The 25,255-nt window shown below is 45.6% G+C and overlaps 2 protein-coding genes across 2 annotated transcripts in view; one reads left to right on the top strand and one right to left on the bottom strand.

Moving 5' to 3' along the window:
* Positions 1 to 5,259: 5,259 nt before the first annotated feature.
* On the bottom strand, positions 5,260 to 6,423 carry CHD9NB (CHD9 neighbor). Its single transcript, XM_068529032.1, has one exon. It carries the CDS (start codon positions 6,331 to 6,333, stop codon positions 6,175 to 6,177), a length of 159 nt encoding a protein of 52 aa, XP_068385133.1. The 5' UTR covers positions 6,334 to 6,423; the 3' UTR covers positions 5,260 to 6,174.
* Positions 6,424 to 14,230: 7,807 nt separating this feature from the next.
* The window catches only part of CHD9 (chromodomain helicase DNA binding protein 9), a 244,201-nt gene continuing 233,176 nt past the window's right edge, over positions 14,231 to 25,255 (top strand). Inside the window, exon 1 of the mRNA XM_068529053.1 lies at positions 14,231 to 14,313. The gene's annotated coding sequence lies outside the window, so the exon portion shown is untranslated. The remainder of the gene's footprint in view (positions 14,314 to 25,255) is intronic.

Genomic DNA, 25,255 nt, shown 5'->3' with positions numbered 1-25,255 from the left:
ACAGATGGAACAAGTTGTTGCCTCCTCAGTATGAGGGCTAAAGCTTTATCCAGTATTTGTGGAGGAGACTTTTAAGATTTTTCCTTTTTTCCTGATGTATAATCTTATGGAGGCTGTGGACTAAATTTTGTTTACAATTAGTCTATTTCTTCTTTTTCAGCCTCATGTGCTTGCTTTTGAGGGTCCCTGAGTCCCTTGAGAGCCCCTGAGGAGGGCCAGGGGGGAACCTAAATTTCCAGTGACTATAGGGAGTTGAAGGGCTGACATAGAAAGCAAAAAATCTTAGAAAATCCAGCTTGGAAGATTTAACTTTTCTCAAAGGCACCACTGACGTTCTAAATTATCCTTAGAAAAGTCAAGCCAACAAGAAAGGAAGCAGACAGAGTTAGTGCCATGGTTGCAGAGCATACAGTCAGTGAGGGTTTAAGAAGAAAAGAGTTCAATCTACTGAAAACTTCCCATGAGAGGAACAGAATCAAGTAGGGAGAACAGAGAGGCCTCAAAACCAACAACAGAGAGCCCTCAAAACCAAAACCGGAAGGAGAATTTCTAGCCCAAGAGGTATCTTCCAAACAAAGATGCTAGATTATCATCCAGCTTCAGAAAGTATACTCATTTCAACTGTGACTCAGACCATAAGCATTTTTATGGCTTAACTATGGGGGCAAAACTCATCCCCAAAGGGGGCACAGAAGACACAACAACCCTCATACTCAAAGGTAGCCAAGAGAAAGGAAGTAAGGCTCTCCATTGCCATAGGTGATGAACAAAGGCAGTGGAGAAAGAGACAAGGGTCCTTATAGGATGAGGCCCTTTAGAATTTAGACTTAGATGAATCCCCTGAGAGCTGGTAATGGTAAGTGGGACACCAGCTGCAGATGGGGTACCCAGGCTACCCACATTTCTGCCCAGCTGACTACAGATTCTCAGGGCCTGCCACCTAATGGTTGGCAGCAGATCACACCCCCCAGCAGGTGGAAAACCAGAGAGAATGCTCTTTTCAACTTCCAAAGCCAAGTTCTCAGGAAACAAACACTTCTAGACATCACAACACAAAACAGTAGCGCAAGAGACAGACACAATAGCTACCTAGAACAAGAGTCCCAGTACCCAAAGAACTGGTTTTAAACAAAAGTTTTCTTCTGTAAATCTAAAATTTGGAAAATCTTTTTTGAAAAGGCAAGGAAAGACTCCTACTGTCCTTGCTCCTCCGGACCCTGGCAGAGATCCAAGATTCTGACTGGTAAAATAAAGTTTACCTTTGCTGGCATTGTCAGAGGTCCTGGGATCTTAGTAGGAGTCTCCAGAGAGTGGGGAATCCCAACCATCCCATCCTTATTGCCAAAAGTGTTGGGAAGAAAACTTTTCCTCTTCTAGCTCTCGTGCAGCAGTTGGGGGCCTGATAATTTAACTGAGAGAAAAAAGATTAACAAGAGAAAAGACAGGATTTATTTTCACACAAGCCTGTGGGAGCTCCCAGTAATGGAATCCAACTCTTGGAATAGCCCCAAGGAAAGGTGTATACATACCAATTTAACAAAAGGGGGATTTTTAGGGCTTCAATGGGAGAGTATGGAAGGTTCTGTTGGGCTTTTTGATGCTAATGAGAATGGACACTCTGTCTTCTTAGCAGCTAAATTCGCAGGAAACTCCCTCAGAGGGGCTTTAAAGGCAGCTGTATTTCGTAATTTCAGGCAGCTAAGGGAAATCTGTAAAAGATTTGTTTCTGCATCTTCTGTGCTCAAATGTTTTCACTTTAAAATAATCTTTATACCAATTCTGGGGGGTCCAAGAGGATCCCCACAACTCCCAAATGAGTTCCCCAAGTCTCACCCTCTGGAGCCAAACTGCCTAGTACATGTTCCAGCTCTGTCTTTGAGAGCTGAAAGAACTGGGGTAAATTACTTAACTCCTCTGTGTTTTAATCTGCAAAAAGAAGATGGAGTGGTTCAAAGGATTAAACGAGTCCTATATGTAAAGCATTTAGAACAATGCCTGGACACAGTAAGAGTGATATAACTGTTTGCTATTATTATTTTTTATTGAGGTATAGTTGACATATAACTTTATATTACTTTCAGGTGTACAACATAATGATTCAGTATTTGTGTATATTGCAAAATGATCACCACAATAAGTCTAGATAGCATCCATCACCAAGCTTAGAATTATTTTTATTTTGTCCTGTCAGCATCTCAAACTCAACCCTTCCAAAACTCAACTCCTGATCGTCCCTCTAAACATGCCCTTCCTCCCAGAATCGCTTCCTTACGTGGTGGCACCATCAACGGCCCCATCACCCAAGCAGAAACCTTGACTTCTCTCTCTGCTTCCACCCCTATGTAAAATCAACCACCAAAACTGGTTGATTCTATCCCCTAAATATTGCTTGAATTTGTCCTCTTCACTCTCCTTTTTGTGTCAGAGTAGATTATTGTTTAGCAAATATTTACTCCCTCACCCTCCATGAGAAAAGGGCACTTCCCTCCCTTGTTGATGTTGGTTTTGGCCATGTGACTTGCTGTGGGCAATGGAATAATAGAGGACATGACCATGGCTGTGCAGTTGGACTCAGCCTTTTGTGCTCCTGCTATTTGTCATGTGAACACTCCTCAGGTAGCCTTGATCACCTGAATCATAGTGACTCATAGACACGTGAGTTCAAAGAAAAAGCTTATGTTTGTGTGCCACTGAGATTTTGTGGCTGGTTGCAAAATAGGTATTAATAGTAATAGCTACGTGATATATTTTTCCTAGGTCAGGCAATTGTCTCCTAACTGGTGTTTCTACTTCTAGCCTTATCCCTCTCAACTCCATTCTTCAACAAGCTACCAAGTTACTCTACCTAAAGTATAAATCTGAGTTGGTCTGATTTACTCATAACTCTTTGAAAATGAAGGAAACAAATTTAAGCCACTCTCAGGAAAAAAAAAAAACAAAACTGAGTATTTATTGGCTTGTGTAAATCTTCTAGGGGTGGTAACAGCTTCTGGCATGGCTGGATCCAGTTGCGCAAACAAGTTCATTGGGAATATGTCTCTCCTCTCAGCTCCACTATCTGCTGCGGCTTCATTCTCAAGCAGACCCTCCCCAGTGGTGGGAAGATTGCCATTAAGAGGCTCCAAGCTAAAATCCTGCAATTTTATTAACTCCAAAAGAAAGTGAATACTTCTTTCCTAGTTGTGTCAACAGAAAGTCTCCAGGAAGACTGGTTTGGGTCAGATGCCCTTCCTTGAATTAGTCAATTCGACCAGGCACATACAGCGCTCAGCCTTGAGCCCGAGAATGGGATCAGCAAGTCATGTAAACTGAGAGTGGGTAAGAAAAGTGTTCCCCAAAGGGAAAAGATGGGATCTGTTACCCGAAGGCAAGATACAAAGCAGTCAAAAGTAACTGACATTCTGGCATTATTCCCCTACCTAAAGTCCTTCAGTGGACTCCTCATCACCATTAGGATGAACTCTCAGCCTCTAAGTATGAAGCATAAGGCCCTTCGTGATCTGATCCTTTTAGTTATTAAGCCTCACCTCCCTGTCACTGTGTGATGTGCCCTTCAGGCTCCCACAACACTGCCCATCATGCCTGATGTAGCCTCCAATCTTGGCTCATACGTTCCCCTTCTCCTGAAACACTCATCCTCTTTCTCTAGCCAATTCCTACTTACTCTTAAAGGCTCCACATGGGTCTCACCTAGGCTGGAAAGATCTCTCTGAACCACCCTGCTCCAGGCTGTGCTCCCACTAGGCACACTTCAACATTTTATTAGCAATAAGGAGTTTGGCACAGAGTAGTCTTCCAGTAACTGCTGGATTAATGGATGGATAAAGCAAGGAATAAATGATTGAGTGATAGAGAAGAGTAGAAACTCAATAAATATTTGCTTCATGAATGAATTTGGTTTGAAATGGGAAGCTTATTGCCTCATATAACTGAAAAATCCAAGGGAAGAGCTGAATGCATAGGTAGGTAGGAAGGTAAATATGTAGGTAAATAGATAGTCAGACAAACAGACAGATGACAGATAGATTGGGAGGTTGAATGGATGGATGGATGGATGAATAGATGGAGGGATAGGTGGATAGAAAGGTGACTAGTAAACAAACTCCTCCTCTTCCAGTAGTTTTGGAAGTGGGCCAGAGCAATGGCTTTCAAGTTATGGGCCAAGTCTATGCAGACACTGTCTTTAAAGAGTTTAAAGCTCATTTGAGTAAACATAATTCTGGCCACTTTCACCAGGCACTTGAGCCCTGATCAGAGGGAGACAGATGAGTGATACTGGGCCCCAATGGCACAATTGGAATGTCCTTACAAAGAAACTGGGTCCTATTTCCTGTTACAGATTAACTTCCTGGCAAATTGCAGCATGCCTGCCACAGCTGGAGGTGGATGAAGAATCCAGTTTTGAAAACCCTCAGGGATCTTGAATTTAATTAAACAAGCATTTTACACCATCCCAGAAGGAAGTAAAACAAACCACCCTGTTTTCTGAACTTCTAAGGACCTGGAGTCTCCTTCACTTGATTTGGTAAGAAGCTGAGTGAGTTTCGCCCCTCAGGAGCTGGTGAAATAAGCACCACCCTGCCTCAAAACCTCACCACCAGCTGAGAACTTTTTCCAGGAGTCCTGAGGGTGTATACTGTGAGCAGCTTCTTACCAGACACTGTCCTATTTTGCAGGGTGAATTTCCATTAGGTGGGAGGAGGGAGAAAAACAGAATTGTATTAAAAAAAAAAAAAAAAAAATTGAAAGCAGTTACCAGAGCTTGGCCTATGCCCAGAAAGCTGCAGAAAGAGGCCCCAAACTTCCTGATCCCCAGCTGCAAGCCCAGGCCTGTTTCCTGGCCCACTGCAAGTTTCCTACCCCCGGGGAAAAAGCAGGGCTTCAGGCCAGCTGAGGAGGCCCCATCTCTCCTGCTCCCTCCCTAAAAGACATCAGGCTCCGCTGAAGCAAAAGGAACGCTCTGCAGTCAATTTGCAGGCTCTACTTCTTGTCCTTCCTTCTTCCCTGCTCTTTACCCCAGTTGCCAGATCCTCAAAAGAATCCTCTTCAGTTTCTGAGGTTTCGATGGCCAAAGAAGAAGGGTCATTTCCAGTAACGTGCTGTCTCCATAGCCCCTTCGCTCACTTGCATTCTACAGAATCACACCCACACTCCCCCGCTGATACTCTAATCCCAGCTCCCCAGTCCGGTCTTTCAAACGTGTTATGTCATCATTTATTTGCAAACATATCCATTTGATTTCAAATTAAAATGCTTTGGGGTCAAATTAAAAACAAAACACATGCAAGGGGGGAAAAAAGAGAAGCTGACAGACATGTCAGTAAACAGTGAAGTATTTCCAAAGGCTGGCTACAGATAGCTCAGACGCTAGAGGGTTCAGATTAACAGACTCTTGATGTGAGGAGACACAGGAACATCAGCAGAGGGACATTTTTCTGGGGATTAAAAAACCAAGAACACGAATCCCTCCTCCTTCCTTCCCACCAGCACTCAGTGTTCCACTTACTGGATGATCAAGGCCTTGTTGTCTCCCATTGCCATGATCACAGTCTGATCCCGATTGTTCCCATAATTCATTAACAATTCTCCAAGTTAAATATTAAAGTATTCATACAAACAGTGTGGAGTGAGCCAAACCCCAAACCTTCCTGTGACGGGCACTGGCTATTCAGCCAGCTATTAGAAAAAAGGAGAGAGAAAAAAACAAACCAAAAAAAAAAAAAAGAAAGAAGGAAAGAAAGAAACTGAGTGCCACACGTCCCCATCGATGCTGTGACCACAGAGCTTTCAGAGTTCAGGAAAGTGAGGCACATGGAAGGGGGTAGGGTCACTAGACAGTCACAGCTTAGCAGCAGAGATTCACCAGAGCCAGAGCAGTCTGCTATGGGGCTCCCCCGTTTCCAGAAGCTCAGGGAAAGTCCCAGGATGCGTGAAGACTTCTTTTGTCCTCTCTGTCGGAGAGCTGGGGAGATAGGACCCCCCGTGGCCACATGTCCCTCTCAGCTCCAGAGCAAAGCCCGATGAAGGTAATTTCTGCAGCCTGAATCCCAAAGGCGGGGATGTCTCTCTCCTCCCTCTCTTTGGAGCTTCTCAGGATGGGGTTTGCCCCGAGTCTCACTGGCCCAAAGGCAGTGCCACGGATGAGGTGAGGGTCCGAATCCAGAGAGAAGCACCTCAGTTCTTCTGCTCAGGGGCACCATCCTTCAAGGAGGCGTCTTTGCCATCTGCTGCCTCTGTGCCAGCCCCCAGATTTGGCTCCTCTCCCTCGGGCTGTTCTGCGGGTTTCTGGGACTCCCCCGCCACCTTGGTGCTCTTGCTGGAGTGGCAGCCCATCTCAGCTGGACGCAGAGGGTGAGTGCCCTGGGATGTCCCGAGGTGAGGCGGCTCTGCGTAGCTGACCCTCAGGTGCCAGAGTTAAGTAACCCTTCCTCAGAGCACAGCTGAAAGAGACCGGGTTCCGTTTCTATGGTCACAGGAAGACACCAGTCCAATCTGCATAATGACACCCCCCCCACCCCCCCGCCCCATCTGTGGGATGGGCAGGGCCTGGAAGGGGGCTCCTCCTGCTAGCACCAAGCCCTATTCATTCCATCAGAAGAATTCCCTTTTGTTTAACCGGTAACTTCTTCTTTACAAATTACAACCCCCCACCTAGTTACCTGCAAACACCAGCCCTCTCTTGGCTGCAAAGAAAGCCCTGTTACTAAGCAACTAGCTGTGCCCTTCCTCCATGTCCCAGGGCCATATTCAGTTCTGGGACTCACAGACCCCCCGCTTGGAGGCCATTCCCCTACCCTAGAAGGCCACCTCCACCCGGGGTTGAGGAATGGGGCTAAGATCGTGGACTCCAGGGTTTACCCAAACATGTAAGTAACGAAAAGCATTAACACTGCCGTATGTTATATATGAAAGTTGTTAACAGAGTGAATGCTAAGAGTTCTCATCACACACATACACAAATTTTTGTTTCTTTAATGTTGTATCTTTAAGGGATGGTGGATGTTCATTAAACTTATTGTGATAATCATTTCATGATGTGTAAAATCTAAAACATTATGCTGTACACCTTGAACTTATACAGTGTTATATATCAATTATATCTCAATGAAACTAGAAGGAAAAAGAAATACATAGATAAATAAATAAATAAACAAATTAGCAGGTACCAAGTGCTACTTGGTACCAAGTACAGTTTACATTCATCATCTTGTTCCATCCTCACAACAACTCTAAGAGGCAGGTTGTGTTATTTAATCCTCATTTGACAGATGGAGACACTGAGGCACAGAGAGGTTGAATAATTTAAGGTCTAACAGCCTGGAAATAGCGGGGCTGGGATTAGAACCCAGGTCATCCGGATTCCACTCTATCACTACGTTCATCTTATCTCTTTTAAAGACCCCACCGGGCCATCTTCATAAACCATCATAGGTGTCATCAGTTTGGTAGGCCTGTCATTGCTCTTTTTTTTTAAAAATAAATTTATTTATTTTTATTTATTTATTTTTGGCTGTGTTGGGTCTTCGTTGCTGCACGCAGGCTTTCTCTAGTTGCGGCGAGTGGGGGCTACTCTTCATTGCTGTGCACAGGCTTCTTATCGTGGTGGCTTCTCTTGTGGAGCACGGGCTGTAGGTGCGCGGGCTTCAGTAGTTGTGGCTCACGGGCTTAGTTGCTCTGTGGCATGTGGGATCTTCCCAGACCAGGGCTCGAACCCGTGTCCCCTGCATTGGCAGGCGGATTCTTAACCACTGTGCCACCAGGGAAGCCCTGTCATTGCTCTTTTAATCCGGGACACATGGGTAAAAGTTTTCAAAGCTGTAAACAAATGCTCTATATTTAACTCCTCTTTTACTTTCTGATCACCTCCCTTTCTTTTTCCTAACTCCAAAAGGGGCCCGATAATTCTGGCGCAGCTCCCAGGAAGCTGCAAAGAGGATCAAGCAGGTCCATGTAGTACCTTTTCAGAGAAGCACAGACTGTATTCTTCCCCGAGTATGCACACAGCGGTCAAAGGTGACACCAACTCCATTCACTTCCGGAGGGGTGGGTACATGCCAGCCTCGGATGTCTTACACATGTCCTCTCGTTTATTCCTCACAATCAAACAGTCCTATGAGGGAGTATTGTTAAGCCACGCTAGAGGGGGAATCACTGAGTCCAGAGTGGTTAGGTTGATGGCCTGAGGTCACGTGCGTGGTTGGCAGCCAGCTCAGGATGCTGCCTGCACACCCTGTGACCTTCCCACTCCTTGTCCCCTCCTGCTGCCACCCCCACTGCCTCTGGTTAACACCATTCATCTTCCTGGACTTAGGCATTCAGTGATCCACAGGAATGTGGTAAGACTCCCCTGTAAATCACCTTTCTTTGAATGAGCTTCTTGCCAACCGGGCTGGCAGAGTGACACTTAGGAGGACATTATAATGCTGTCGATTTACCGCTCCCATATAAACGCCAAAGTACATTTTGGGGGTGTCAGGGTGGAAGAGGGAGGTTCCATTTGCCTTCCAGTTAAGAAGTCCTAATTAAGGCAAATCCTCGTTTGGATACTGGGATCCTAAGCCAACAAGTCTCTTGTGAAGCCTCCAAATTAATCATGCTCATCCCAAGTCAGCACAAAAGACAGGCAGCAGGAGCACCAAGGAGACAGGTCAAACCCTCAGGTTGGGCTTGGCTTAGTTTAGAGGTGTGGTTGGTGAGACAGATGAGGGCCCCTTTCTGAGTGAACCTGGTGAGCAGCCTTGCCTTGCCTGTGACACTCACACCCAGGACTGGTTACATAATTGAAGGGCCCACGTGAAATTAAAATGTGAGCCCTTGTTCAAAAATTATTAAGAATTTCAAGATGGTGACAACAGAAGTTTAAATGAAGCATAAGGCCTGTAAAGCCAGACCTACCCACACCTAACCTCTTCCTCAGCTTTCTCAGAGATGGATTCACCTCTGATGAAGACTCTAATTTGCCAGATCACTAGCTGGCTCTGCCTAGGGGACATTGCCCTAGGAATAGAATGAGGCCAGCGGAAAGACAAGGAAAGAGAAATGGACCACCCAATGATGGATGGGACCACAGTAGGATACTTTCAAAATATTTTCAGCTTTAAAATGCTTCCTTGGGACTTCCCTGGTGGCGCAGTGGTTATGAATCCGCCTGCCAATGCAGGCGACATGGGTTCGAGCCCTGGTCCGGGAAGGTCCCACATGCCGCGGAGCAACTAAGCCCGTGTGCCACAACTACTGAGCCTGTGCTCTAGAGCCCGTGCACCACAACTACTGAAGCCCGCACACCTAGAGCCCATGCTCCACAACAAGAGGAGCCACCACAATGAGAAGCCCGCGCACCTCAACAAAGAGCAGCCCCCGCTCGCCACAACCAGAGAAAGGCCGCACACAGCAACAGAGAGCCAACACAGCCAAAAACAAGTAAGTAAAATAAATAAAAAATTTTTAAAAATAAAAATAAAATAAAATGCTTCCTTGACTTTTACCACCTACAAAACGTAGCACGCAGAGAGTATCAACATAAAAAACACAAATAAAAACTAATGATAATACCATATGTTGGCAAAGCTTCAGAGCAACCAGAACTCTCATGTGCTGCTGGTGGGAATGCAAAATGGTAAAGCCACTCTGGAAAACCGTCTGGCAGTTTCTCATAAGGTTAAACATACACTTACCATAGAATATTTACCTGTATCAGTCTACTCTGGCTGCCATAACAAAATGCCACAAACTCAGAAGCTTAAACAATAGACATTTTCTCACAGGTCTGGAGCTAGAAGTCCATAACCAAGGTGTTGGCAAATTTGGTTTCTGGTGAGAGCTCTTTTCCTGGTTCGCAGATGGCCACCTTCTTGATGCATCTCTACATGGTCGTTCCCCTGTGCTCACAAAGAGAGAGAACTCTGGTGTCCCTTTCTCTTATAAGGACACTAGTTCAGTGAGATTAGGGCCCCATCCTTATGACCTCATCTAACCTAATTACCTCCATAAAAGCCCTATCTCCAAATGCAGTCACACTGGGGATTGGGGCTTCAACATATGAATTTGGGGGGGACAACGCATCCAGTCCATAACATTACCCAAGGGAAATGAAAACCTACGTTCACACAAAAACCTGCACACAAATATTTAGAGCAGCTCTGTTAATAATCAATAACTAGAAACAACCCAAATGTGAATGGATAAATAAACTGTGGTACATTCATGCAGCACAATATTACTCAGCAATAAAAAGGAAAAACTGTCGTTACACGTAACGGAATTTCAAAGATGTTCATGAGTGAAAGAAGCCTAAAGGTTACCTACTGTTTGATTTCATTTATATGACATTCTCAAAAAGACAAAAATATAAGGATGGAGAACAGATCAGTGGTGTCACTGCAAAGTGATGGCTTGAGAGTTTTTGGTGTTCTGTGTCCTAATTGTGGTGGTAGTTACACAAATCTAAACACGTGCTGAAATTCATAGAATTGTACCTGAAAATTTTTAAAGTCAAATTTGCTGTATATTAATTTAAGGAAAAGAAGTTAAGATCATCCAAACAAAAAAATAAATAAAAACTGTTTGCCAGGAGCCTAGGAGCTTATTTGCCATCTGGTCCTAGTTCTCAAGATCATTTAAAATCCTTTCTCTCCTGCTTTTCATTTGAACAAACGAACAAACAAACACACCTGCCCCTAATTTAGCTTAACAGCTGTTTATTGAGCCGCATGCTACAAGGTTCCATGTGGGGTGTTGCCCAGTCTCCAGAACCTTAGTGAATTGCAATTCAGGAGACCTGGATGTGGAAGCAGAGGGGGCTGCGTGCAGAGGGTCACCTTATAGCTATGACTGTAGCGCAGAAGAGTGGCCGGCCCAAGGCACCCTGCAGGAAGGGAGTTGGGGCTGTAAGCACCCCAACCTAATTTTCCTCCCTCCCTCCAGTCCCTCCCAGGGCTCCCATTGGCCAAACCCAACTTGAGGCCAGTGGGCATAGAAGCCTTCGGTCTTGCCCATTTAGGTCAGCCTCCCAGGATGCAGAGCAGGGTGGAAAAGGAGAGCAGATGTGGAGAGGTAAACAAACCACCTAGCATAATCCACGTGGATCCTGTTCTCAAGGGCATAGAATCTGTTGGGGAAGGCAACATCTTTGCAGGGAATTAAACCATGAGGCAGAACGCTGTAAGTGCTTTAATACAGGAAAAAGGTCACACTGGGAAAAGGGGATAGGGAAGGGATTCCTCTAGCTGGACCCAGAAGGATAAGCAGAATATTAGCAGGTAGAGGAGGAAAGGACATCCTGGCCAAAATGAAGAACTGCAAATCCCTCCTGAGGAGTTCAGTTCAATTCACCATTTGTTTATGGAAAGGCAGCTAATGGTCATGGTTAGAAGCACCAGATTCAGCCTGAGAAGAACCTGAGATTGAATACTAACTCTACAGCGTACATGTTGTGTGGCCTTCAGCAAGTTGTTTAACCTCTCTGACTCTCAGTTTCCTGGACTTTTGGGAAGAGTCAATGAAACAGCATATATGTCATCCTGCTAATATACCTCATAATATCTGGCAGGGTTTGCAGATGCCGTTCATGACCAAAAAGTGACCAAACTTACTTCTGCCGTAAACATATATGACCCCAAAAGTCAAGTTATCATTTAGTCCAAGGGCCAGCCTCGCAAGACCAAGTGACTTTCCTGGGATAGGCACCTGTCCCTTTGTTGTTGGTCTCTGGCATCCTAGCCTCCTTCCTTCTCTACCCCTCCTTCTGCCAGGGTCCTGACATCCTGTCCATGCCCCCGGTGACCCATTTCCAGCTCCATCCACTTTGGACAATAGAGGATTCTCACCCTCTTTCTTTTTTTCTTGGCCGAGCCACGTGGCTTGAGGGATCTTAGTTCCCCGACCAGGGATCGAACCCTGGCCACGGCAGTGAAAGCACGAAATCTTAACCACTGGACGGCCAGGGAATTTCCCTCACCCTCATTAATGGAGCAACCTTCTAGAAGATAAACAAGCCCTCACCTACTAAAAATAGGTTACATCTCATAACATTATGAATTTATTAAAAAACAAAATGCAGCACACAAAATTCTCCCTTTGAAGGAAAGAGTGGACAGAACAAGAGCACAGAGGGATAAAAATGAGAGGCCCTTGTTCATGCTGTCCCGTATCTAAAACACAGTGCCCAGCACGGTTATGCAGGTGCCCCATCAACAGCCGTGGAGTGCTCAGAGGCAAAGGTTCTGCAGGCAGGCAATCCAAATTCAGGTCCTGGCCACACCACTTGCTAATTCTCCCACCCAAGGCAAATTACTTAAGCATTATAAGTCTCAGTTTCTTCATCAATAAAATGGGTAAAATAATAGTGATTACTTCATAGGATTATTGTGAGGATTCAACTAGTCAATCTAAAATTCTTAGTGCCTAATACATTACAGATTATTATTATTGACACTACTTTTACCTATCCAACATGGCGCAGACCCTCAAGGAGATCACCTACGGAGGACCTATGCAGAAAACAGACCTGTTGATAACCACAGTTTCCAAAGCACTGTGATTAGTGGAATGAACAAAATGCTAGAAGAACTCAGGGGAGAGTTCTTCTTAAAGTCCTTAGGAAACCTTTAACCTCATCAGGTGATGCCTGGCATCAGACTTGCAGAGGTTATAATCTAGGTCTTTGCTGGGGCAAGCTTTGGGCCAAAGTGGGGTGGTGCGTAGGGGAGGAGGAGGGAGCTCTTGCAAGGACTGGAAGTGACTCAGAGACACTTTAAAGTGACAGAATGGGAAGTGTACCTGTCAGCACTTCTCTGACTGATTCACCTTCACCAGGGCAGGAGCCAGCCCTAAGTAGGCTGGGGGTGGCCCCTGTCAGTGACACACGCACACACGCACACATGCACGTGCGCGCGCGAACCCCTTGCCCCTCCAGGTATTGCTCATAGGTAATACTCCCTCCCCCTCCCCCTCCTCCTTCCCCTCCTCCTCTACCCTTGATGGTCACTTTGACCAGATGACACCAGTACAGAGAGACCAAAGTTTAAATAGGCACACGAAGGTGGGGGGATGGGGGATTGGCTCAGGTCTCACTGTCACAGAGTGCGTCTAATATTTCCACTGGTGAACTTATCCCCCAAAATCACCACAGAGATAAATTGCCTAAAAAGAAGTTTTTGCCAAACTTGTCTCCATCACCAGGGCACTATATAAATTGATGTATTTAAAAAAAAAAATAAATCCTGTACTTATCCTGCGAAGAGCTCAATTACATTGCATTGCCTTTGTGTGTGTGCTAAAAGTTAATTTGTTACATAAATGTGAATTCAACAAGGGCAGAAATTTTGAGCTGTTTTGTCCTTTGTAGTATCCCTTGTTCGTAGGAAAGTGGCACATAGTAAGTGCTCAGTTAACATTTGTTGAAGGAAGAAATAAATGAAATGTACACACTTTCAATAAGCCACCATTTTCCTGACCTTAATAATCAGCTAATAGGTTCTCAGCCTAGGGCAGTGCTCCTCCAACCCGGGAGACAATTGGAAATATGAAGGGGTGGTTTTGGTTGTCACAATGACTATGAGGTGCCTACTGGCATTTAGCGCCAGGGAGTGAGGGAAGTAAATGTCCTGTAGTGCCAAGGACGGCCTCAACCAAAGAAATGTCAATGTCACCCGGGTCAGAAACATAACTTGGGTTGCCAGCTCCTTAGGGACCTGTGTGTCCGGGTGTGACAAAGGCTGGGTGTTTAATAAAGCTCAGCTAAAGAGACAGGAGGGAACAGAGTAGGAGGGCAAGGGGGTGGGGAGGTGCGGGGTGTGAGGCGGGGCAAAAAGATAGGGTTGCTAGTCGGGAAAAGGCCTCCCCGGGCTTGAGAGAAACCCAGTCCCTTGCATCTTCTGATGTTCGCACTATATTTAAAAGAGAGGCTCTGCCACATTGGGGTGTACTGAAAGCTTTTGGATGAAAGGCAAGATCCCCGAGTCCCGCCAGGAAAATCCCACTCTGCATTCCAGGCCACTCCGTGCCCCCAAAAGAAAGTTCAGCAAGTTCTGCTCCCAGTGCCTTCTAAGGAGTGAAGGTGATCCCACCCAGCCGGGATTTGCGCCCGGGGCGCGCAGCGCGTAGGAAAACCGCCCAATTGGGAAGCCCGGGCTGCATTTCCGCCCGGGATTGATTGCGCTCGCACCTCCCAGCCGGCGCCCCGCGCCCACTAGGTGGCGCCTGCGCTCTAGTGGGCGCCTCTCCGGCGCAGACGAAAGCGACCGCGGAGCCCGGCGACAGATCGAACCGGAGTCTCAGGATTGCGGGCACCGGAGGGCAGCGCCGACAGCCAAGGTAGGATTCCTGAGCCCCGGGCGTTTCCCGCGAACCTCTGTGGTGAGCGGTGGGCAGCGTGGCGGCCGGCGAGCCCTGCCGGCGGTCTCCGCGGACGACCAGACAGGTCGGAGCGGCCGCACGTGTCGTTGCCTGCGGGGACCTGGAGACCCGCAGTCGCCAAGCTGGGCCTAGGGGCAGAGCTGGACGCCAGTCGCTCGCACGCAGACATCCTCCACTAGCTGGTTCCTCTGGAGAGCCTGCCCGAATCCCCGAACAGCCAGTCCTAGGAGGAGAAAAGAGTTACTGCTGCCCAGAGCGACTTCAGCTTTGGAGCTGGGTGCTAAATAGATCCAAAGCACCATTTCTCCAACTTGCCTGCCCATTGGAATCGCCTGGGGAGCATTAAAAAATACTGATACCCCGTTTCCCTCCCACCCCACCCGCCTCCGAGACTCAGATGTAGGAGGTCTGGGTTGGGGCCTGGGCATCTGGACATTTCAGAGCTTCGCAGGAGATTCCCAGCTAGCAGCCAAGTGTGAGGATCCTTGATTTAAAGGGTTGGAGAAAAAGGAGGACGGTTGTTGCAGCCCAGAATGATGATTCTTCTCCTCCTCCTTCTTCTTCAACATGCCTTTTAAGCAGGAAATATCTCCACCTTTGAGCTGTCAAACCCAAGATAACAAACCAACATCCTCCCTCCCAATAGGGCTGGTTCTGAAAGGGTTGAACTCGAAAGTGGGCAGGGAACAGAAAGACACAGATGTAGAATATGAGAAAAGACTCATGAGAGAGGTGGGTTTCTTTTTACCCAGATCCTACAGAAGTTCAGGGGGCCTCCTGGAGCAGCCCTCATCATATTAGTAAATGCTACATTTACACCAAAGCGGTTATGAGCATAGGCTTGGAGTTCCCAGAGCCAGCCCTTTCTGGGCTGTGTGACTCTTGAAAACTCATGGAACCACTCCTAGCCTCAGTTCCTTCATCTGCAGAATGGGTATGATAGTATCATATAAAACTCTTAGAGTTGCCATGGGAATTATTGCCCATAAGAGGTAATGTTTACTACGGACCTGCCTGTGCCTCGCACAGTGCTAAATGCTTTCTTCGCATGGCCACATCAACTCATCACCATAGCCCACAAGGTACTACTATAACTACCCCATTTGATAGTGAAGGAAGCTGGGGCTCAGAGAGGTCAAGGAACTTGCTCAGGGTTAAATAACTAATAAAAGGCAGGTCCTGTGTTTGAACCCAGGCAGTCTGATTCCAGAGCCCATGGCAAAAGTACAATAATCTGCCGTTTCCCTTGTTGACAGAGGAAACAGGGAAAAAGCACTTAGCACAGGGCAGCTCGTGGTGCCTCCTCCATAAACACTAGCTGTCATTGCTGCCAACGAAGCACTTGCACTGAATTGACTCATGTGTTCATTTAAACTGGATTTATTATTGAGAGCCTACTATGTGCCAGGCTGTTTTCCAGGCGCTAGAGATAAAACGTTAAGACAGAGGTAAACCAGTCCTCAGTGAACTCACATGCTAGTGAATGAGAGAAATGGGAAGAAAGTACAGTGGATCCTCATTATTTGCAGATTCCATATTTGCAAATTCTCCCACTCGCTAAAATTTATTTGTAACCCCCAAATCAGGAGCCACAGCGCTTCTCATGGTCATTCATGGACGCAAACGGAGTGGCAAAAAATTTGAGTCGCTCAGCACACGTATTCCCAGCTGAGGTCAAAACAAGATGACACTGCTTTCTTGTTTCAGCTCTCAGAACTGTGAACAAGTGTCCTTTTTGTGGTCTATTTAGTGCCATGGTTTTTTTTGTTTGTTTGTGTGTTTTGCATTTTTGTGCTTTCTATTGGTGATTTTGCTGTTTAAAGTCACCCCCAAACATAGTGCTGAAGTGCTGTCCAGTGTTCCCAAGCACAAGAAGGCTGCGATGTGCCTTATGGAGAAAATGTGTGTTAGATAAGCTTTGTTCAGGCATGAGTTGTAGTAGTATTGGCTGTGAGTTCAATGTGAATGAATCAACAATATATATTAAATAAGGGGTCTTGAAACAGAAACACCCATAAAATAAGGTTAGGTATTGATCTGTTGACGAAAATGTGACCAGAGGCTTGCAGAAACCTAACCTTAGGTTTTTCCCTTAGGAGCAATAGATCACTATTTGCCAGTTCCATGTTCATGGCAACTTTATAGAATATAACCACTGTGAATAATGAGAATTGACTCTGATTAGACATCACTGCACATGCACTGAGAGAATCAAGCACAAAGATGGAGAGGCATACAGAAAGGCATACATATGGATTAGGGGTCAGAAAGGCTGAGAAGCAGCCAGGGTGGGGGGTGAGATGAGGAGAAAGTATTTCGGGCAGAAGAAGCAGCATGTGCAAAGGCCCAGAGGTAGGTGAGAACTCGGCAAAGTCAAGGAGCTCAAGGAGAGCCAGTGTGCAGGGAGTATAGTGATCAGAGGAAGCAGAGGCCCGATAATATGCTGGAGAGGGAGGCTGGGGCCAGATGGCAGTGTTTTGTGGGCAGCTCACCTTTCGTCCAATTAGCACAGTAATCCTGGCAGGCTGGGCGGGGTTGTTTCCACCTTTGACAGGTGATGAAATTGATGCCCCAGTCAGTTACATGCCTTGCTCAAAGTTACACCACTGATAAGCAGCAAAACCCATCTCCCCACCCCCATCTTAATCTAATGTTGAGCAGACATCTGAGTGTTGATCTGAGATCCAGGACACGATCCTGGGCTGGAGATTTGGTTTGATTTGGGCAAGAATGAGTAACTGAAGCCATCAAGAGTCGATGAAACCACCTGGGACAATGGGCAGAGTGTGGGGAAGAAAAGGTCTCATGCCCTTTTAAAAATAAAATTACTCCTGGTATAAAAACATTAATGCCTCAGTGGAGGAGTCCTAGGTACCTGCAGAGGGCAGAGGGAGTCGTGAGGGTGGTCACAGAGATGTAGGAAAAGGAGCTGTGAACATCTGATCCAAAAACCGCCTAAATACTAGGTCTGGTGATGGGCTTCCCATCCACTGGGCAACCAGGTCTCAATCTGCCTCTTGTCCCTGCAGGATAATGATCTTGAATAGGGGTCAGCAAACTCTTCTCTAAAGGGCCAGATAGTAAACGTTTTGAGCCTCGTGGACCATATATGGTTTCAGCTGCAACTACTCAACTCTGCAGTTATGGAGTAAAAGCGGCCGTAGACAATATGGGAATGAATGAGTGTAGCTGTGTTCCAATAAAACTTTATTGATGGACACTGAAATCTGGGTTTCATTATCATTTTTATGGACCATAAAATGTTATTCTCGTTTTGATTTTATCCCCCCAACCATTTAAAATTGTAAAAACCATTCTTAGCTCACAGGCTGTACAAAAACAGGCAGTGGGAGAGCCCATGGGCCGTGGGCTGTAGTTTGCTGACTCGATCTAGAATCATGGACCTAAGTATCAGAAGGAGACTAAATGTCCTCCTGGTTGAATTCTTACCTGATTCATGAATCTCCATAGAACATTCTCAGCCATTTCTCGAGCGCCACAGTTAAACTGTGCCATAGCTGGGGTTTCTCCAAAATAGATCGTGAGACCAGGACTTGGGTGCCCAGAATTCATTTGGGAGGTGATCCCAGAAAGCCCAGTGAGAGTGAAACGGACCGGAGAAGGGAGGAGAGCCAGTAAAGGATGTGTCGATGAGTGAGTTACCTTGGGGCAAACGGCTCAGTCTCTCTGGGGCTGCTCGGAGACACTGTGCGTCCCAGCAGACCCCCAACTTCTGCGTGCGGTCAGGAGTACGCAGCCTGCCGCCAGAAAATGTCTTCGAGTAGAAAGAAGTGAGAGGCAGGGGGTGTGTCTGGAAACTGTCTGCAGGTTTCCTCCGGGGGGCGCTGGGGAGCGCGGTGGTCTATGAAGTGTTTCTGCCTGCTTTTTGAAGTGTGCTGATCATACCACTGGGTGCCTGGTGAGATGATTCGGTATGGCAGAGCACTGTGGTGCTAAAGATGACGAAGCCTCATTCTTGGAGAGGTATTTCCTTTTTACACCGTCCCTTTGATCCGGCCCTGCCTCTCTCCCTAGAGCAGGAGCTGCAACCACACTGGCCTTTCACTTCCTTAAACTTGCCAGACTCTGCCTTCTGACTACAGTCAACAAAACAAGTCTCAGTGAAGTACCAGACCGTTTTTGTAACACTTGCTCGGCTCCCTTCTTACGGAAAAGGCAGCAGTCCTCAAATACAGGGGATGGAACAGGCAACAGCAGCTAGCTAAGATTTAATAACATTGTTTTATGTTTATTTGTACAGTTTCCATCTATACATGGCAAGTGTTTCTGGCTTTGCCTTTACAGTAGTAATATAAAGTTTCCTTTCAAATAATTTAGATAAATAATGTGTCTACTTAAAAATAGTAAATAATAGTATAAGTGGTATGAGATTATAATAAAAAATAATAGTTGCTACCATTTGCTGAGCACATACTGTGTGCTGGGCGCTATCCTAAGCACTTTGCATGTATACTTTAATCAATTTTCACCACAGTCACATGGGTTAAGTACTATTTGAGGTAGGTACTATTATTAGCAGAGAAAACAGGCACGGGAAAGTAAGGTAACTTGCCCAAAGTTATGTAGCTAGTAAGTGACAGGACTGGAAAATGAACCCAAGCGTTTCTGTTCCAGTTTGTGTTCCTAATCGCTGAGTTACACTGCTTCTCGCAAACGTGACAGAAGAAAGAAGAAAAATAAAAGTGGTGATATTTGAATGACTGATATTAAAGGAAAACTGCCTTTAAAAGTTCCGCTTTTTTATCTCACCGAAATTTCTCTCCCTGTATCTGCCACCCCTTCGTTGTCATACTTTCTTCTGGAGCCCCAGGGAGCAAATCTCTCCCCTTTGCATCACTGCAGTCCTTCAGGTATTTGAAGACAGGGAACTGGTTGGCCCTCCCGGATCTTCCCTGCTCTAGATTAAACATTGCCAATTCCTTCTGCTTGTTTTCTGTCATGTGTTCTTGGCATCTTGCCCCAAGCACAGGACCTCTTTCTTCCTTATTCTTTTTTATTCCAACAGAACTTATTTTGGTCGCTGTAGCACTTTTCTTGCAGGCCTCCCACAGCTCATTCCGGGCTCAGGGTAGATGGCTGCGGTCGGGGTGACTGACGTGGCAAAGCGCAGCTGGCTGGCAATGTCAGGAGAAGAACCCCTCGGGGCCAGCATGACAGGGGGCTGGAGGCTGGTGATGCCACTCATTCGCTGCAGGTCAGAGATGGAGTGCCTTTAGTGCACATGGAACTGATCAGGCTAAAAAGGACAGAATCACCAAATTCACAGCAGCCTGGTGAGGAAGCCAGACCACAAGTATATTAAATCACAATGGGGCAAGCACCGTGAAGCAGCCTGAAGACTTTATGTCAGCCTATCAGCACATTCTTTCCCCTGTAGGAAAGTCACAGGGGATGCCAGATTCTACTTAGAAGCTTGGCATTCCTGGAATCCAAACAAGGTGAACAAGATGAATGATTTTAATAGCCAGGATGGCCTAAGATATTTGTATCCTCTGAGGGATACAGCGGTCCAGAATGGCAGCACTACTGGCCTGATTCCCCATCTCTGTGCTCATCATAGACGTGACTAATCAATTACCGAATCTTTGCCTTCCTGCTGCTCCCTGGACCAACCTTAAGATCCCTATCAAGAGAGAATTCTGGGACGCTCTGAGCTGCCTGGAATGCTCAAGGGATTCCCACTACCCTGGACAACGTGGGAGACAAGATAGACTCTCAAAGACTTGCTCTTTCTTACCCCCTTTTCTCAGCTCCTCAGACATCACCATTTCTCTCTACCTAATATTTTTCAGCTTATGTTAATACAATTGGCTTTCCTTTTTTTTTTTTCCATTGTCAAGTCTTGATTTGATTTCCAGGCCTTGCTCTTCCTGCTTTGTCCAGAGGCACATCCTGTCCTGTCCTTAAGAACTTTTGCAGATCAGTCATCACAGACATTTTGTATGCATTCTACTGATACACTGTCCCCACATTTTGGGGTGACTTGCTGTGTGCCTCCAAGTAACAGCTTCTTGCAACCAAGAAGCAGCTTTCTGGGATGTAGAGTTTTGCTCCATTATAGAATCGGCAGCATCACAGTTTTAAGCTATTACTACTGTTATCACTCGTCTATTCCTGAGGACTGGGATACAAGGGGCACTGGAGAGGGAGGGGGTGGAAGAGGAGGCTTAAGGCACTAAATGCAAATTATTGAGTTTGCTGCTTATGAGCATTGGTTATGCTTATCCAAAGAGTTAGGAGTCCTGTTATTTTGGAGCAAGCAGACCTTTTGCCAGCCTTTAAAGAATGTACATTTTGTTAAACAACAGGACCTACTGTATGGCACAGGCAACTATACTCAATATCTTGTAATAACCTATAATGCAAAAGAATCTGAAAAAGAATATATATATATATATATATATATATATACACACACATACACATGTATATGTATGTATGTATAACGGAATCACTTTGCTGTACACTTGAAACTAACACAACATTGTAAATTAACTCTACTTCAGTTTTTAAAAATGTATGTTTTGTGCATAACCTCTTTTCCCACTCATATAAAAAACCTTGACTTACATAAAGGAAGATAAAATGCATATAGAGAATTTGTGGCTCCTGGGGCTACTGAGAAGGGCCTCCTTGAGCTCCTCAAGAGGAAAAGTGGGCCCTGCCCCTCAGGGGCTGCCCAGTCTGACAGGGGAGATCCACTTCTCACATTAGGAAGGCTGCCAGTCTAATGAGAGAGGCACAGGCCCTAACCTCAAGGAGTCTGATGGAGGAGAGGCATGCAGTGTCCTTGGAGTGAACTGTCTCCCTCCCTGCAGATTCTGCTGTCTCTGCTGCTTCTCTTCAGTCTGTCATCAGGCAGGTGGTGCGCCTGGCTTCATTCACAGCTCTGCTACAGCTGTGCAAATGCGCACCAGAAGGCCAGGGGTTCTGAGGGTCAACCCAGGAATTTGTTTGTTTTTAATAGACTTTATTTTTTTTAGACCAGTTTAGATTTACAGAGAAATTGAGACGATAGTACAGAGAGTTCCCATATACCCCACACCCAGGTCCCCCTACTAACCATTTGTTAACCCATAGTCCATTTGTTACAATTAATGAAGCATACTGATACATTATTAATAACGCAAGCCCATAGTTTATTTAGATTTTCTCAGTGTTTACCTAATGTCCTTTTTCTATTCCAGGATCTTGTCCAGTGTCCTACATTGCATTTAGTTGTCATGTCTCCTTAGGCTCTTGTTGACTGTGACAGTGTTTCAGAACTCCTCTGTTTTGGATGACCTTGCCAGTTTTGAGGGGTACCAGTCAGATGTACTGTAGAATACCCTGCTATTGGAATTTGTGTGATATTTTTCTCATGGTTGGACTAGGGTTATGGGTTTTGGAGAGGAAGACCACAAAAATAAAGTGCCTTTTTTCATCACATCACATGACGTGTCCGTAATATCAACATGACTTACCACTGCTGCTACTACCCTGGATCACCTGGCTGAGGTAGCATTTGTTAGGTTTCTCTGTGAAGTTGCTCTGTTTCCCCTGTTCCATACTGTTCTCTTGGAAGGAAGTTTTTGTGTTTTTTTTGTTTTTTTTTGTTTTTTGTTTTTTTTGCTGCACTGTGCACCATGTGGGATCTTAGTTCCCCGACCAGGGATTGAACCTGCACCCCCTGCATTGGAAGCGCAGAGTCTTAATTACTGGACTGCCAGGGAAGTCCAGGAAGATTATTATGTGCAGCCCATGCTTAAGGGAGTGGACGGTCTGTCCCCCGTACTTTAGGGTCGTGTGTCTACATAATTTATTTAGAATTCTTCATGGGAGGTTGGGCTCTTCTCTCTCACTGATTAATTATTTTTTTAATTTGTAGTAGTATGGACTTGTGGATTTTATTTTATACCCCAGGCTATAATCCAATACTACTTTGTTTCGTTGCCCAAATTATTCCAGCTTTGGCTACTGGGAATGGAATTTATGTTTTTAAACTAGCTCCTGAGGGCTTTCTTATATGTATTCCAGTTTGGGACCCATGTAGGCCTGGGTTCACACTCCAGCCCCACCACTAACTGGCTGTGTGTGTGTGTGTGTGTGTGTGTGTGTGTGTGCACGCGTGCACTCTCTTGACAGGTTGCTTTATCACTGGGGCGTCGGTTTTCCCAGCTGAAAGTGGAGCTGAGATTGCTACCTGCCGCTTAGGGTTATTAAGATGCATTTAGTAAGCACTCTGTCGCTAGAAATTGTTATTATTGTCAGTTCACAATCCGTCTGCATCTGGCTCCAGAAGGTTACAAATCAAGGCCAAGTATGCCTTTACAGTGCTTCCCTTCCAAGACCACAGGCTGGTGTGGCAGAGAAGTTCCTGCAAGGGGTACCCTTCTCCCAGGTCGCCTCCCCTCCCTGCCGACCCAGCCTCCTCTCCCAACTTCCGCCTCTCAGTCACACCACACGCCTGCCAAACAAACAACTCACCTAGATGCCCTCCACCAATTCACACAGCTGCACGTCCTCACTCCCTCAAACCCCCCTTAAACACCACTTCCTCTGTGACTCCGCTCAGCAGCCAAGCAAGAAGTCCCGCCTCCCTCCTCCACTGAACCGCCAGAGCTCCTGGCAGCTGTGTCCAATCCTGCCCAAAAGCCCTTATCACTTTAGACCCTGCGTGCTCCTCAGCAATCCTTGTCTGTGTTCATCTTTCTCTTCCGCCTACGCACTCTGGGCTCCCACACCAGCCTGTCTTGTCTGCACCTGTGGTAAGTTTTGACAAGACAGAAGAAGTAGGGGAAGGGCCATTTCCTCGGTGCTTACTGGGCCTAACTGGACTCCTCAGAGGTCGAGATGCTGACCCTAGGTCACTTCCACTTTTAAGTACCTGTATATGTATATTTTTAATTATGGTAAAATATGCAGGGCATAAAATTTACCATTTTAACCATTTTATTTAAAAAAAATTTTTTTTTAATTTATTTTATTTTTGGCTGCATTGGGTCTTTGTTGCTGCGCTTGGGCTTTTCTCTGGTTGTGGCGAGCGGGGGCTACTCTTCGTTGCGGTGCACGGGCTTCTGATTGCGGGGACTTCTCTTGTTGCAGAGCACGGGCTCTAGGGCACACCGGCTTCAGTAGCTGTGGCACGTGGGCTCAGTAGTTGTGGCTCACGGACTCTAGAGCGCAGGTTCAGTAGTTGTGGCGCAAGGGCTTAGTTGCTCCGCGGCATGTGGGATCTTCCCAGACCAGGGCTCGAACCCGTGTCCGCTGCGTTGGCACGTGGATTCTTAATCACTGCGCCACCAGGGAAGCCCCCATTTTAACCATTTTAAAGTGTGCAGTTCGGTGGCGTTAAGTACATTTACATTGTTATAAAACCAGCCATCACCACAATCCATCTCCAGGTGGTTCCAGAACTTTTTCATCTTCCTAAATGGAAACTCCATAGTCATTAAACAATGGGTTTAATTGTTTAATTAATTTTAATTTCCTCCCCATTTTCTCCTTCCTACAGCCTCTGACAACCGCCATTCCACTTTCTGTCTCTATGATTTTGACAACTCTAGGTACCTTACATATAAGGATGGATCATTCAATCGTTGTCCTTATGTGACTGGCTTATTTCACTTCGTATAATGTCTTTAAGGTTCATTCATGTTGTGGCATATGTCAGGATTTCCTTCCTTTTTAAGGCTGAATTATATTCTGTTGTATGCATATACAGCATTTGGTTTATCCATTTATCTGTTGATGGACGTTTGGGTTGCTTCCACCTTTTGGCTATTGTGAATAATATGGCTATGAACATGGATGTACAAATATTTCTGCTTTTAATTCTTTGGGGTATATACCCAGAGTGGATCATAAGGTAACTCTCTATTTTATCTTTTGAGGAATTGCTGGGATTTCCCTGGCGGTCCAGTGTTTAAGACTCTGTGCTCCCAAGGCAGGGGGCATAGGTTCAATCCCTGGTCGGGGAACTAAGATCCCGCAGGCCGCACAGCACGACCAAAAGTAATAAATGAATGAATGAAGGAAGGAAGGAAGGAAGGAAGGAAGGAAGGAAAGAAGGAATCGCCTACCATTTTCTACAGTGGCTGTACCTTTTTACGTTCCCACAAGCAATGGGCAAAGGTTCCTATTTCCCCACATCCTTGCCAACACTTGTTACTTTGTTTGTTTGTTTGTTTGTTTTTTCACTAATAGTCGTTCTAATAGGATCTCATTGTGGATTTGATTTGCATTTTCCTAATGATTAGGGATGTTGAGCATCTTTTCATATGCTTATTGGTCATTTGAATATCTTCTTTGAAGAAATGTCTCTTCAAATCTTTTGCCCAATTTTTAATCAGTTTGAGTTTTTTGTTGTTTTGAGTCAGGAGTTCTGTGTGTATTCTGGATATTAATCCCATATCAGATATGTGATTTGCAAATATTTTCCCCCAGTCTGCCTTTTCACTCTGTTAGTAGTGTCCTTTGATAAACAGAAGTTTTTACTTTTGATGAAGTTCAGTTTACCTATTTTTTCTTTTGTTGCCTGTGCTTTTGTTGTCATGTCCAAGGAATCATTGCCAATTCCAATGACATGAGGCTTTTTTTTTCATGTTTTCTCATAAGAGTTTACAGTTTTAGAACCTATGTTTAGGTTTTTGATCCATTTTAGGTAATTTTTGTATATGGCATAAAGTGAAGGTCCAGCTTCATTCTTTTGCACTTGGATATCTAGTTTTCCCAACACCCTTTGTTGAAAAGACTGTCCTTTCCCCATTGAATTGTTTTGGCACCTTGTTGAAATAAGGTCATAATGGTCATTTGACTATATATGTGAGGGTTTATTTCTAGGCTCTCCATTCTATTCCACTAGTTTATATGTCTGTCTGTATACCAGTAGCATATTGTT

Source organism: Eschrichtius robustus, chromosome 19 (assembly GCF_028021215.1).
Source record: "Eschrichtius robustus isolate mEscRob2 chromosome 19, mEscRob2.pri, whole genome shotgun sequence".
NCBI classification, from domain to species: domain Eukaryota; kingdom Metazoa; phylum Chordata; class Mammalia; order Artiodactyla; family Eschrichtiidae; genus Eschrichtius; species Eschrichtius robustus.
Note: the sequence above shows the minus strand (reverse complement) of the source record. Positions and strands in the feature narration are given on the sequence as shown.